The 16,295-nt window shown below is 41.7% G+C and overlaps 1 protein-coding gene across 1 annotated transcript in view; it reads right to left on the bottom strand.

Annotated features, from left to right (window-relative positions):
- si:ch211-186j3.6 (neural-cadherin) overlaps positions 1 to 16,295 on the bottom strand; it is a 488,898-nt gene that overhangs the window by 205,452 nt on the left and 267,151 nt on the right. The window contains exons 18-23 of the mRNA XM_036135719.1: positions 13,621 to 13,783; positions 9,971 to 10,639; positions 7,771 to 7,962; positions 6,572 to 7,015; positions 6,120 to 6,450; positions 4,366 to 4,459 (exon numbers count right to left, since the gene is read on the bottom strand). Coding sequence (XP_035991612.1) covers positions 4,366 to 4,459; positions 6,120 to 6,450; positions 6,572 to 7,015; positions 7,771 to 7,962; positions 9,971 to 10,639; positions 13,621 to 13,783 — 1,893 coding nt within the window. The remainder of the gene's footprint in view (positions 1 to 4,365; positions 4,460 to 6,119; positions 6,451 to 6,571; positions 7,016 to 7,770; positions 7,963 to 9,970; positions 10,640 to 13,620; positions 13,784 to 16,295) is intronic.

Below are 16,295 nucleotides of genomic sequence, written 5' to 3'. Positions count from 1 at the left end.
ACTTGTAGAAACAAGAGCTGCATTTAATTAATTTACAGAACATTGTATAAAGTGTACTTAATGTTTTACGTTTGCTAATTAATACCTGGGTTCTTACATTATTGTAAGATTACTTTATTCTGAAAGTTAGTCTTAGTTCCTCTATTATAATGTTGGCTGTTAGTCATTTAGATAAAGCTTTTCAATTTGTAAGAAAAAAAGCAAATGTTGAAATATAATTTAAGGCATCTTCCTTTCGCATTCCTCACACATTGTGCATTTCAAAATATTCCAATCTTTGAACTATTCTGCATTTTTTCACAATTTCAGACATCTTACATAAATAAGGTGGCTGCCTCCATGTGCCAGGTCAGCTTAGCTCTGCCAAAGGGAAACGTGGAGTTAGTGTCCTAAAGGCCTTACTGACTTAAATCACGGTTCTACCTGGCACCCGCTAAAACTGCGGCTGAGCTGGAAAACAATGACATCGCTGGAGCTGTTTTACAAAGAAGAGGCAAAAAGTTCCCTCAGCGAGGCTGAACGCAAATGAATATCACACATTTTACTTTTTTATACCTGGAGAATACGGTTGTCCGTCCACTTCAACATTTCTAACTATTTTGTGTTGCCTTCAGACATAGAATCAATGTAGAGATATGGAAACTTTTAGAAGGAACTGTAAGAAAATGCATATGTTGAAAAAAAACTAAATTAGCGGCAAACAGAGTGATTATCATCTAAAAACCTAAAAACACCAAAGTCTTCACTCAACTGGAATCGAATGCTAAAGGGGACATTATTAAGCTGAAGGATGGCCATGTTTTATACAAGACATTAATCTGTGGTTAGACTGCCAACTGCCTAAAGAATAAAAAAACACATTGAGACAAGAGGTTTGATGAAACGCTATTATCATAGATTAAACCATAAACTGTATAAAAGCTCAACTATGAGACTGAAATAAGATTCCTTTTGTCATATAGTGGTGCATGAAAAATGAAAACTGACTTTTGATTGCATCCGCTGTGGGACTGTGTGTGTGTGTGTGCGTGTGTGTGTGTGTGTGTGTGTGTGTGTGTGTGTGTTTGCGTGTGCGTGTGTGCGTGTGCGTGTTTCTGTGTCCAAGAATAAAATGAATCAGTTCACTGTCACGTTTGGGAAATGGAATCAACAAGGAGAGCTCTTCAAAAGAGGAGCAGAATCTCCTCATCAAATAGTGAGAAAGAACAAAAGCGTATGTTTAACAGCGACGGAAGAGGAAAGAGGGGGGGGGGGGGGCAAGAGAATGAATAACCTATCTGAGGAAGAAAAGTCGATTAGACAGAGAGGCAGAAAAACATTCGACGGAAACTCAGCATTTTTGATGCATTTAATCGTTTAACATTACTGCATTAATAACACAATATTAGAATTTTGACATAAAACAGAAATAATTAAGCAGCAAGGTCCAACAGTGGCTGATGGAAGATAAACTTTGACTTTTCATGAAGGTCAACAAATAAAAGTTGGTCTGCTGAAAGAAGCCACAACCAGCATGAAGGAGTGTAGCTGGCTAGCGACATTGCTTAGGTATTTTGGTATGTGGCTATTAAAGTAACATTCACATGGATAGGAGGATCCACGCTTTCCAAAGCACTGAAGGAAGAAGACAAGCTGCCAGCGCTGCGATTAATCAGAGCGGGTCACTTCTTACAGTGCTCCTTGGTGCTCCCTGTGCACCCACTGTGTATACTGTCAGCCGTGGACGGGGGTCTACATTCTACTTCACACTGGTCCAGGACGCCCCTCCCACATCAAGCTGCTCATTTGGCTCATGCAACTGCTTATGGTTCCCCATTTTCCCTGCTTCCATTCCCCTATGAAGACCAGATGTCAACTTGCTGACCAGTACATCCTACCCACTAGAAGGCGGGATTATGGAGGGACATTCATCGGTATGGGCTTCACCTGTCAGGGGTCATAATGTCAAGCCTGATTGGCATTTGGGTTCAATTTTTTTTGCCTGCATCTGCCTTTTGTTAGACGTTTAAATGATAGATCAAATTTTTAATAAAACAGTGGTTAAAGTAATTAAATCTGTTCATGTGGATAGAGGATCAGTGGCAGCTCTTTAACCTAAGCAACTAGAGCAGAGCGTGGTGTAAATACGTTAAAATCTCAGTGGTTATATGGCATCTCTGGTGAGTCAGACGTAAGACAGCCGCTTTAGCAAAATTGAAAGGCTGTACTGAGACCTCAGACTTACTTACAGCTTACAAACATTTCGTACCATCAACTAGGCATTCTCTGCATTTCACTGGGATGCTACTGTTGTGCTCTTTTGGCTCACAGCTTCACAATAATACAAGATCTTTGAGCTTGTGAACACCATCTGCCTAGATAAATGAACCACACATGTGCACTGATGTGAGCAAGACTGGCAGCCTGCTGGGAAGCAGGAGACGCACAGAATCAACGGTTCATGTTCTTTTTTTCTTCCTCGTTTACTTTGTTGTGTGACAACATGGCAGACAGGCAAGTGAATATGGCTGCCTGGAGGAAGGGATCGCTACCTGGACAAATGCTAAGAACAACAATCTGAAACGGAGCTCTGAATGGAGTCAGTATCTTACCTTCAACAGAAAGGTCTCCCAGCCATCTTAGGCTGGAAAAACATTGTGCACTGCTGTATTTTGCAAAGTGTTTTTTTTTTGTAACTGACCCTAGGCCCTGTTGATCTTTAGTCTAGATAGTAATGGACGTTTAGTTAAACTACTATTGCAATAGTGGTAGCAGTGTTCCTATGAACAGCTATAAAAGTTGTGAAGTTGTGCAGAAGTACGACAGGACAGAGTATTTGACACTGAGATGTCAACATCTCCTTTGTGACTTTTGTCCATACTTATGCCAGTCACACATCCACTACGGTGCGGGTATGGTCCTGATCCCGCGCAGCTTTTCTGCAGACCCTCACTTATGGGCGCGACACATGGGGAGCAACGTTGTTCCCTCTCCATTAATTTCCTAACGAACTTGTGTGATGAGCCGACAATTTCTTGCCCTTCTCCAAACAAAGCAACCCACGAAATTCATGTGTGAAATTTCGAGCTCGTACACATAGACGTGCACACGCAGACTTGCTACAAAAGAAAGTTAAACAACATTAAACTTTTATCGCTGTCGCTTGACATCACAACCATTTATCTAGATCAGTTGTTGTTGTTCGGGTCTGTCGCTGACAATGACGAATGTCCCAGATCAGCACAGCACTGGGCCGACTGGGAGTGTACACTTTGCGTTTCTTTCAGCGTCCACACCGTAGTAGATGTGAGCATGGCGTCAGTGATTGGCTGGAAAACTGGGGAAGAGAGTGTCAGGGGAGACAGAGCATTTGCATAGCATTGCTTGAGATGAAATAACCTATGCCCTCATTGAATCATTGTTCATTGCAACATCTGAGTAAGATTTTTGAACACAATCTTTAGCCAGACCCCTGAGCTGTCTACAACACTGCCTGACTGTAATGTCAAAACTAGAAGAGCATTCATGTAAAGGCCCCCACATACTTGGGCGTACAGCATCCCAGTCCCTCTCTGCTCTCACTGACAGGTGTGCCGTGGGAGCCTGCAGGAAAAGAAACAGCTCTAGGTGCTCAGCTAGCTAATCACACATTTTACCATTCGTTCCGCTGCTTTGTCCCACTGGCAGAAACTGTGGGAATTATAGGAATTTGCCACAAGAAATGTAGGTAATAGTACGCTCGGCTATAGACGGTAAAACATCCGTGGAGTCCACCAAGCTCACAGTATGCGTACAGTATACCCCAGCATGGGGGAGCCTTTAGGCAGCCCATTCCTGGAGTATGCGCTAGCAACAATAAACCTAGGAAGTTACTTCAATATAAAAGTTACACTTATTTTGGCCTTATGTTAGAAACACGGCAGTGTAGTCCATCTACTTTGTCTCCGACTGAGATGGATAGCTCTCTCTCTCTCAGAAAAGAGCTGTGTCCATCAAGGGGACAGAATGATATTACACACTTGGGAGGAATATTTAGTGCTTATAATCCAGTGTACCTTATGGTCCGAAAAATACGGTAATACCACAAATGCTCGAGGAAGTTGATGAGAGTAATTCACTTAAAGCTTGATGTATTTGTTTTCCATGCAAATGCTTGGCACATACAATTAGCAGCTGAATTATAAAGCAAATAGCTCCAATGAGCACTAATCGCACTAATGATATTTCAGCACAAAACAATAATGAAATTCATGTTCAGCAGATGCATGTAACAATAACTGCATAATGATGTCTTTATTTTTGTCTTATTAGATATGGTGACAAACGGAAATCCCAGTATAAAAATTCAACAAGATAGAAAACACAGGTCTATTAATTCTAGCTTACCTTGGCATATGTCCCTCAAAGACAAAGGTTTTATTATCCCAGTCATCAGGATCAGGAGCATAGACCTTTCCAAGCACTGTCGTTGGCATACGGCCTGCAAAGAGAGGCATTAATTAGCCGGTCTGTCCATGTGCCAACGATACTAGCATACAAAGCCTATGACAGCTGGCAGAAAACATGCTGCCCTGTCCTCAATTTCATATGAACATGTTTGTCCACGAGCTTAAATGTCAGATGCATGTTTTATGCCTGTGAAAACATGGATGAAACTAATAAAAATTCTATCCATGGTCGCCACTTGCTTGCTGAAGTGGAAAGGGACTACTGCAAAGTCAGTGACTTGGTGCAGCTGAATGGGCTTCCTTTAATACATACGTTTTGACCCACCTTGGATTCTAAACTAAATAGGTCTGTCAGTTACATTCACTAGTTCATTTCAGCATTGGGAGTGATTTGCCCAGAGAAATGACAATACAGATAAACAGTGTAGTCAGATTGCTTAATGATTCTAATTAAAAAATTATAAAATATTGCAAAAAAAAAAAAAAAAGTTCTGGAAATGATTGAGAGCCTATCCTTCAGATGTTAAAGGCAAACCTTGAAATGATGAATTTGTTTTGCGGTCTGTCTTCACCAGGAGTTTTGGATGTGAAAGGTATCCATAATTGGATGAAAGTGTGGTCGGCCCAGGCATTTCAAATGAAACAGAATAAATGAAAGCAAGGAACTCTGGATATCACCACATCAACTGAGGTGCTAATAGTTCTCCCTATTGTTCGAGGAAGATTACTATTCTTCTAACACCAGATAGATTCCAAAAACTGACAACTTATATTAAATGGACAGCTATGGCGAACCAGGCTGGGGTTACAGCCAAAGCAATGATTTGTTTACTTTACAGTACTTTGCCAAATGATTCCTTTGAACGTCTTCACAAATTGTCACATTTGAACCAAAAACATTAATGTTTATTATTGGTATTAAACCTTACCATAAACCAAAGTGAAATTAATTTAATATATTTCTTTTCAAAACTCATTAACCAATAAAAAGCTTAATACTGTGAGCCCCCCATACATATTCATCGCCTTTTACCTTAGTCATCCCCAAAATATAATCCAGTGCAATCAGAAGTAACAGACGTAGTAAAGTGAGTCCATCTGTGTAGAATTTAATCTCAGTATAAATCCAGCTGTTGTGTTTGTGGCCTCAGAGGTTTGTTAGGGAACATCAGTGAACAAACAACATCACGAGGACCAAGGGACACGGCAGGCAGGTCAGGGATGAAGAGATGGAGGAATTTAAAGCAGGGTTAGGCTAGAACTTCTCAAAGACCATTGTTCTCTCCATGATCTAAAACAATGTTCAATGCAGGGCATATCTTGGCCATCCACCAACTCCCACAGCACACAGCCCTGACTGAACACACCATGGTAAAACATGCTGGTCACAGGGATTGGGATGCTCTTTGGGACCTTTTTCTTCTGGGCGACAAGTGAGGCAAACCGTTTTTGACGTTTCTACAGAGTATTTTCCAAGAGGGTCTTCCCAGATTTTTTTTTTTTTGTGAAAAGTTTAAAACTCATGAACCATTTTTCTTCTGCTGTACGTCGAAGTTTGTAATGTAATGTGAGGAGGCAAGTTACATAACAAACAAAAGGGTCAAGGGGTATAAGAAGTGAAATGCCACCAGAGGTTGATACCCGCATGTTCGGAATGTGCTTCAGACCTTCACTCTCCGTTAATCTCCTCACCTCTGTGGCTGTTGATGGTAATCTGCTTCTCTCCTGCAACATGAGCGTGATCATTCTGGTCCCCGATGGTCACGGTCAGCGTGCTGGTCACCGTCCTGGCTGGATGCCCGCTGTCGCTCATGACGATGGGGAGGGGAAACTCTTTCTGCCGCTCGCGATCAAACGTCCTGAGCGCTGTTAACGTGGCGGAGCCGTTCAGGTTGTCCTGGAGGTAGAAGTCGTTGCTGTAGCGGTACTCGGGCGGGACGGAGAAGCGAAAAGGAGCGCCGTTCTCAGCAGAGTCCCGGTCCACAGCCCGTAGGAGGGTGGAGGTTTGGTTCAACCTCACTACCTAAACAGAGAAGAGCAACGTGAGGGGTTTGTTGCTTTTTTTTAGAATCACAAACGTCTCTAATAATCAGTACACAGCATTAGTAAGCTGTATGTATGAAATCAGAGGGAGTCCAGCCTACCTGCGGACCAGCCACGTTCTCAAAGACTACAGGAGAGTAGGAGGCCTCAAACTCTGGTCCGTTATCATTAACATCCAGCAGAGGCAGCTGAACCGTGGCACTGCCTGTTAGCGCCGGGATGCCATGGTCTGTTGCCATGACTACCAAGTGATGCTGAGCCGTTCTTTCTCGATCCAGCGGGCGGGCCACCGAGAGTACACCAGACTGGTCAATAGTGAACAAGCCCTCAGGGTCTGAGTCCTTTGACAGGCTGTACGTCAAATCCCGGTTCTGGCCTGAGTCGGAGTCACTCGCCACCAGATGTGCCACGCTGGTTCCCACGCTGACATCCTCGGGCAGTGGGGCCAGAGACAAAAAGTGTGGGATGAAGACGGGAGCGTGATCGTTATAGTCGTCCACCTCGACCACGCAGTGCAGAAAACTTGAGAAGTCCAGGTCCTCCACCTGGAAGACGAGGCACTCAGTAGTACATTTCACAGAAGAAATGAAACAGACCTTTAGTCAACCAGAGGTCCGACACATTTTACATTTCATTGATTTTCATTTCTTTAGATTTATTGATTTTGTAGTCTGCGTTAACTAACTGCGTTATCACTTCTTTTTTGCCAATAAACTGCTAACATGGTTGTCCTTTAGTACTGCCTAGATATACTGGTCATTATTTTATAAAATTAGTGCATATTTGTTGAAATCCTGCTTTTGCGTCTAAAATCGTCAGTGCGGTGCCCTCCTAGGGTTAAACGGTGGTCTTGCGTTGAATTTCATATTAACATTGCTTTCGGTGCCTGTGGCTCCATAGTGTCCACTGTTGCCCTTTTCAAACGGTCTGACAACTTTTTTTTCTTCAAAAAAGCGACTGAAAACAAATCTACTAACTTTTTATGTGTTACTGGCAAATTTAAGTGAAAGCAACCAATTGCTTTGCCATTAGTGTCTTGAGGCAGCCGGAAAGGGGCTGGTGTGAGACCCCTGGGCTCCACAAGCCTCCCTCAACCTCCACCTCAAAAGAGGCGTAACTACCAGCAAAGCTCTGCTCCCTCTCCATGATTCAATATGGCAACTCAAGCTCCTCCATCCTTCACCCCCCACCCCCATGATCCCATGTTTCAAATTTGTCTGGGGGCTGGAATATGCTTTTACATGGGGGTGAGGAACCGACAACAATGCTGCATAAGCAGGTTTAAAGGGACTCCGCCTACCTTCAGTGTGAGGTTGAACTTCTGTTCACTGTGTCGTTCGTAGTCCAGGCGTTTCTTCAGCCTTAAAACTCCACGCTGCTCCTGCTTGTGACTGACCATGTAGAATTTCTGCTCTTGATCTCCGGCCACAATGCTGAAGGTCAGCTGAGCGTTCTCTCCAGTGTCTCTGTCCTCTGCAGCCAGCTCCAGGACCTTCAAACAAACGGTAACATTGTGCAAACTAAGTAGACTCTGTGCATACCTTAACCGAGCTCTAATCTGGGGACTTGCATCATTTTGAAAGATAAAAAAAACAAGACAAGTTTTACAATATTTTGCAACATGAGAACAGAGCACCTACTCTGTGTGATTTAATACTATAAGCTATTGTAAGCATTATTATCCTTTTGAGACACATAGATGGTGACTAAACATTTTAAAACGTTAAAGTTCTATTAGTCTTGATATGTTAGAAAGAAACAGTTTAGGTCAGAAGTTTACATACAGTCATCATCAGAATAACAACTATTACCATACTTTGGCATGGGATATATATATATCTATATCTCTATATCTATCTATCTATCTATCTATCTATCTATCTATCTATCTATCTATATATATATATATATATATATATATATATATATATATATATATATATATATATATATATATACACACACACATACACCCCAGTAATATTTGGTCAAATGGTCCTTTAACGTTATCTGTTATCATTAGGCTTCTGGCTTGGTGGAGTTCATTTAAACTGTCTGGTTTCCTGGCATAGACCTGGCTTTTCAGCAAAATGGTTTTAATGCTGATATATGATTTTTATTCAGCCCTTTGGTCTGTTGTGCTGTTTTTGCAGGGGTCATAAATAAAGTTAGCTTGGCTCTTAAGCAAAGTCCATAACTACTTAACCAACTAACTAAGCACAACCCCATGTTCCACAGGAAACACCCATGTCACTGTCCACAGGGCAATTAGTTCAACACCAAGTTGGACAGAGAAGAGACCAACCAGGATCCCAGCTGCCAACCAGCTCCAAAATGGACAGCATCAAACAGAATTAGAGATTGCAGCAACCTACGTAGTTAAACTAGACATTGTCAGGAAAAGCTTTTCATAGTCAGACGAGTCAAAGATGAAGGTATTTGGCCACAATGACAGGAAGAATGTTGAAGAAGCCATGGTATGACTTTCATGTGTCCACCATGGTCATGGTAGGAACATGCTAAGGTTCTGTTTTACTTCCAGTATAACCGGTGCATTGCAAAAGTTAGATAAACCAGGATTACCTTCAAGCACCTTCAAGCACTTTGCATTGTCTCTGTACTGAATTGTGCTATACAAATAAATTTGCTTTGCCTTGCCTTCAAATTCTCCAACTTCAACTCAAATCATCTTCAGCTTATTTTTAAATATTGTTTAATATTTCCACCCAAAAAATAATAATATTCAAATTCATCACCGAAATATCATTTGAACTTTTAATGCTAGTGAGAAGGGTGTAAACTTCTGATTACCTATACATGCAAACGATCCACTACAGATCTACCAATATCCAGTGGGGTGCCGACCGAATGACTACATTTCTCTACAATTACTATAAACGTTTTAAAGAAGGCTCATGAATTTGTTCTTTAATAACTTGCAACATGAACATTATGTGTTAATTATTTTAACAGGAATAAAAACTTGATTTTAGGCCTAAGAATGACCACAAAGCCCAGCTGAAATGCCTGTTTTGAGTTATGGCACTTTGATCAAATGAACAACTGCTGTTTCTGAACTCTGGCTTTGCTGTAAAGCTGACTAATGAGTTAGCAGAAGCACTGAGCTCTGCCACATTATCCACCTTAGCTCTGCTGCAGGACAATTTCCTGTTTAACAAACGGAATTTGTTCAGATTAAGAAACAAATTAGTTCCACTTAAGTTATCAACAACCACCAGCTGGCATGCTTAGGAAATGAATTTGGATCAGCGCCATATTTCTGATATGTCTGAGCATTTTGAGTCATTAAAAAGCTGTAAACCGGTGCAGAAAGTAAAATGATTTAGACTTTTAAATCTTGGTAAAAGATTTAAATCCCTGGAGGTTTAACGTTGCAAAGCAGAAACAGTCACCATTTGCATTTATTGCTTTCTAAGGAGTAAGAGCATACTTTCAGTAATGTAAGCTAATATCATGAATCAAAAACAATGTTGACCCACCTCTGTGTTGGGCTCTAAATTTTCAGAGATCCTGGCCTGACAGGAATGATCAATGAACCTTGGAGCATGGTCATTTACATCCTTAATCTGAATGGTTGCGGTTCCAGTGCCTGTCATCCCTCCTCCATCTCTGGCCTCCACAACGAGGAGGTAGGACTCTACCTGTTCCCTGTCCAGACCCCCCAAGCCTACAGTAATGGTCCCTGTGGTGGGGTTGATGGTGAACATTTCTGAGAAGGTGGGAACTCCTCCTAGTTTGGCGTCTGTGGCGTCTAAAATGCCCACAATCCTGTAGGACAGCACGGCGTTCTGTCCCACGGCCGAATCGTCCAGATCGGTTGCGGTCATCTCCATAACAGACGTTCCGAGGACAGAGTTCTCCGCTACGTCTCCGTGACAGCTCAGGGCGCAGGGGAACAGGGGAGCGTTGTCGTTGATGTCCCACACGTTGATGATGACGTCCGTGAAGCCCGTCAGACCTTCGCCACCCTCATCTGTTGCCAGGACGACGAAACGCCAAACAGCCCGTTCCTCGCGGTCCAGCGTCCTCTGGGCGTAGATCCTGCCAGTGACCTCATCTATTATGAATTCACTCTCAGCACCCTGGCCATGGAGGGAGTACCGCAGGGCCTCCTGGTCAGCATCCTTATCTGGGTCAGACGCTGTCACCTGAAATGTCACCAGCACAGAGAGAACATAAAGGGAGCTTCTTTTTTTCTTTTTTCTTAAATGCCAGATGGTCACTGAAATATTGCTGAGTTGAAGAGATCTCTGGAGTAAAAGTGTTCAAACATTGTTCTGCTCTGTGGTGTTAATAACTCTATGAGCCAAATATGGTCCAAAAAAACAAAACAAAAAAAAAAACAACAACAATATTTTAGGATCTGAAATCAGGGTGTACGATGTTTTGTCTCATGTGCAGGGATGGATGTGTAGTTGAGAGAAAAAGTACAGTAGGTCCATAAAAACTGTTCCGACAACCACATATACAACAACAGAAGGAGACAATACACACAAGCGCACTGTTTACTGAAGTAATGGTGAAGATAATTGTTCCTAGTGTTTGATAAAGTTTTGTTGAAAAAAACAAAACAATAAACACTAAAAAACGTGGACATCGGCTGGCTTCTCTTCTTGTTATTTTTAGAATGGGAGCCGACAATATTAAGACCATATCAAAGCAAGATGAAGTAAGGTGAGAGGAAAGCAGCACTGCTAATAATAATGTGTTTTTATGGAGCACTAACTGTTACTGATGTGTGTGGATCTGTAGTGAGAGACAGGAGAGTGATGTAAAAGACGAATGAAATGCCGCATGACTGTTCAGACTCTGGACGCTTTGAAAAATGTTCGATACGTATCAGAATTAGTACCACATAGTGAAGTGGCACAGATCATATTTTCTTTTTTGTGGGGGTGAAAATATCTGAATTGAATTCACACTGCCACGAAAAATACGGATATGGGCACAAAGATCGGATTTGGGCCGCATTTTCCTGCAGTGTGAACATAGCCTCAGTCGTTGTTGGAGCTGCTTGTATGTTTTTGTGTCCTTTTTATGTTGCAGGGTGCTGATTCCGCAATGATTGTTTTTCAGTCACATATTTACTTCAAGCAACCTCTGATAAACAGTAGAAGTCATGCTAGAATATATTATAGTGAACTGGCCAGACCCTGATGCACCAAAGCATCTCCAAATGATGACAATTTGAGCTCTATGCTTCACAGTTGGTAGGCTGTTCTGTTGTAGGGATTCTATATTTGGGTTATGCCAAACATGTGCTCTGTTCTGCTGTCCAGATAATAACAAATTTAGACCCATCTAATCAAAGAATAAGATTCTACAATTCCTAAAAATTAGGAGATAGAAGTTCTGTATTTACATTTTGCTGAAAATCCCTTGCAGATCATGGGTTTTCTGAACCTGGTGACATCGTTGAGTATGGGTTTTGTCTTTAGTTATGCTTTGCCAGGTATTTACTTCAACATTTGCTGTCTGCTTGGGGATCTTTTTAGACTGAAGTTTAGACTTCAGTCAAATGCATTCTGAATTGGGTTAAACTCATTCTGAGGAATAGACTGAGACACTGGAGAATACTCCAGTTATTTAATTAAATAAACTTCTAAGTTGTGCAGAGTTAAATAATTAAAAGTCTTTTAGTGACAAGACTGCAACAAAGTGGGAAAATACTGTTTCCGTGGTGCTTTTTTTCCCCTTTTATTAAGTATTCTTACAGCAGGTTACAGAGTCCACAGAAGTCCTAAGTCTTCAGGAGGTGTAACAATAACAAGCGTTTCTATTATGGCAGCACAAGCACTTCCTGCTCACCCCATCGCATTTCATATATCATAGTCCTAATTTCCCAGATGTCCCAGCTGCTTCTGCTCTCACTAACAAGAACAAACCCCAGTGATCCAGAGCTACTAGCAGCCATGCGGGCCCCAGCCATCACACTGCCTCTGCCATGTTCCACAGATGCTGTGGTATGCATTGGATCATAATCGGTTCCATGTCTTCTCCAAACATTGTTCTTCCTATTAAGAGATGGATGTTTTCAGGGGGTTTTCCATCACTCTAGTCCTCCGAGAGCATCCGGGGCTGTTGCACTGCTGGGTTCACCATTAGAGAATCTTTCTCTCTGAATGTTCCAAAAGGTCGATTTCCACCACTAATTCAATTCTTGTAATTCCTCTGATGGGTTTCGTCTGTGTCAACAGCTCGAGGAAGTCTAGTTTCCCTGCCATGAACTTTGATGGCATGTTTTTTTTCTGTTTCTCAACAGAAGTTTTAAACTACCTGGAATCAGCTCTAGACCTTTTATCTCATCAGGCAAAATGATGTGACGGGGGAATTGCCCCCCACTGGAACTTCAAATAGCTTTTGAGTCATAGTAAGTAGCATTCCCTTGAACCCTCTGATTGTGATGTGAACACTCAAAACAGATATTCATGTGCCATTTCTTTGATACCGGTAACTTTGAACTGTTTCGATAAACAAATGCAACAAATGTTCAAATGTTTGTAGACATAACTGTATGTGCAGAAAAAAATACAGTTAGGTTACACACAATTGAAAAAATAAGATGAGCCCTTCATAACTTTAGAACAATCAGTTAGAATATAATGACCACAGGTCATGTGGTGTGAAAAACATTAATTAAAGTCTCACTGCGACACATGAGAGTGGGTGGAATATATGAGGCAGCAAGTGAGTATTCAGAGTTTGAAGGTATTCTACAGGAAGTGAGCAAATATAACCCAGCATCCTAGTTTGAATCCATTTGACAAGAAACTTATTAAGATAGCTGAATGGTTTGGGTCAGAGAATGTCAATGGTGAGTGGTCTTTTGGGATTTCCTCATCCAGGAGTAACTAGGGAGGAACACCAGTTAACTGGTGAGAGCACCACTGGTGACCCAGGCTCAGTCGTTAACCAGGGGTACCAGTTCTTGGTTTTCTTGCTAATTAACAGAGCTACGGTTGCTCAAATTAAAACTACAACTTCATGCTGGTTCCAAGACAAAGCTTCTCCAGTTCGCTTGTAGCTTCTGACTCAAGCAAATTTGTCTTTAGTAGACAGTAATCTAAATTATCGACGATTGTGTCAATTTGCTGCCTGCACCATGCCACTGGAATAAAAAGACCCTCACCTGCAAGACAAACACCGGCGACCCATCCAGCTCCTCAGTCACGCTGCCGTAGTACTCGTTCACCGTGAACACGGGAGCTTCGTCGTTCTTGTTCACCACGTTCACCGTCACTGTCGTGTAATCTTCCCACTTCCCGTCTGAAGCCAGGACATGAAGCTTGTATCTGAGAAAACGGTTGACATTTAAAAAAAAAGGCTTTCAGAAACTATACCTCCATATTCTGGAGCATTGGAAGCCCAGATATTCACATTTTTACCCACAGGGTACATTTACTAATGAAAACCTTGGAGATCCATTTTAGCATCGTCTCGGGCAACAGCTTTCAAAAATGACGTTTAGAAGACCAGTAAAAGAAGCAGCTTGAGAACCTTGCAGGGTGGGATTCCTGGGACAAGACTTGAAATGTTTGTCAGAAATATTTGCTAATTAGAAAGCATTGATCTGTGTTTTTCCCATTTTCCACAGCTTTGTAGCCCCCTGAGTCAATATTTTGTTGAATCTCTGATTACAAAAATGACAGCTTCAAAACTTCTGAATCATGTCTCTAGAAGCTTTGCACATCTGGAGATGTGACATTTTTGCCACCTATTTTTTTAAATCAAGCAGACAGAGAGGATGCATAGCATCTCTGTGCATCAATTTCCATAACTTACCACATATTCTCAGGTAGCCTAAAATAAATTCCGTCCAGCTTGCTCACAAAGTATCAAGGCACAAGTATCGTCTCAGGGCACTTTTCAAAAAACCTGCTAGACAGTAAATTCCCAAATTATGACTAGACATTGACTGGACCGTTCTAAAGGTGCGTTCATGTTGGCACCACTTTTGCTTGCTGTTGCTCGCCTGACATTAATGTGCAGTTGCTCGCACAATGGGCGACAGGTCAGAAATACCGCAGTACAATGGCGCTGTCTAGTGCTGCTCAAACAACTCAGGCCGACCACAGACCGCCATTATCAGCTTATCTTCCATGTTGAATGAAAACAGCTTTATCTCCCACGCAGTCCCTATACACCACATCACAGCCACACCCAGCTCCCGGTTAGTGTTCAGATTTTTCAATTCCAACAACTGTTGATTCGCATCCCTCGCAGGTGTCGTGTTTTTCTGGCTTCACTTTAGTCACCAAAATAGCGTGTTTTGCGTCGCTAGAATTGCATCTGTGGCATTGCTTAGCGTCACTTAGCATCAGTTGCTATAGATGATAGTGTCGGTTGGTTTGCAGCGATACCGTCCCCTTTCCCTCTTGGGTGACAGAGCTCATTGAGATGTGTAAGGTTAGAGATATTGTTTTATAAGCCAGCCCTGCTTTAAACTTCTCCAAACCTTTTTTTTCCTTGGTCGCCATGACACCATTTGTTCAGGTATCGGCGTAAAGGGCCATCAATCCAGATGGAAGGCAAACTCTACAGGTATATATATTTTAGAAAGATTAAACACCATGTGTCATTTTCCGTTCACCACACGTGGCTTTGTGTTGTATCACATAAAAGCCATCTTTACAACATAAAATGTTCATGGTCATAATGTAATATGCTTCTAGGAAAACCTCATCTGGTTTCTGTTTTGACTTCAACACAATGAAACTCTTTCGGATGGACTTGCGAAAAGTAAGAATGCACTTAATGCTTGAGAATTAAATAAAATGATTAAGCATTTTCTTTTTCTTCACGTTGGTCAGTTACTTCTTTGTTGCAGTCTTCAGAAAAAGGTGATCACACACATGCCTGCTCAGGAAGCTAAACATGTCTGAGGTGTGTGCGCCGCAGGTTTGAAATGAGATCAGAGGAAGAAAAAAGGCTCGGTTTGCTTGTCAGGAACGGATAGATAACGGATTTCCATCAGTGACAGCTGCATTTTAAACAGGCAGCTCATTTAAATCAAGCCGTTGACTTTCTGTATTGATCTCACTGTTAAACAGCTATGATAATCAAGTTGTTACACCACGTGTACAATAATGACAAACGGCTTCAAACATTTGTCTGTCATTCCCAATGAATGAAGTTAGTGCCTGTTGGCAGACTCCACTGAGTGACTATAGAGTCAGTGCAGCATCTCCTGGCAAAAGGACACAAAGGATTGCACAGACGTCACTGTGAGGAGGGTCTCTGTGAATACACCCATAGAGAACGAGACATTTAATCCGTGCAGGTTCATCTGATGGGAATCAATGGGTGCAATAATCAGAAAGCGAAAAGTTTATAGAAAGAAACGGTGGGATCAGAATAAGTTCCTGCAGCTGCAGTGAAATAATCTCTCTCCTGACTGCTGCTTCACATCACAATTCATCACACTATACTGTTTTACAGAATGCATTCAATTACAAGGCTAAGCTTTGCTCCAAGTAGTTTTTTTAGGAAACCATTACATGGTAGGCTGAGTGTAAGAACATATTGTGATTTGTGGTGATGTTTTATAGTATTTCGAAAGTTTTAAAAATAAACCAACCAGGTCCTATCAGGTGTGTCTAATAGGGGTTAATCTGTAATTCATTGTGTAAGCCATATTTTTTTTTTAAGATAAATCTCTTTTCAGTAATCCGGTGTTTTTTATTTGGGGCTTTGAGTGTTTGGAGAAAAAGCCACAACTGGTGCTGTTATATGCAAAACAATAAATCTGCCAACAGCGACAGGAAATGCTGTTTGCTGGGACAAACCGAGAATAACCTCGCGATC

Source organism: Fundulus heteroclitus, chromosome 4, assembly GCF_011125445.2.
Source record: "Fundulus heteroclitus isolate FHET01 chromosome 4, MU-UCD_Fhet_4.1, whole genome shotgun sequence".
Lineage (NCBI taxonomy): Eukaryota > Metazoa > Chordata > Actinopteri > Cyprinodontiformes > Fundulidae > Fundulus > Fundulus heteroclitus.
This window is presented reverse-complemented; position numbering and strand designations above follow the sequence as displayed.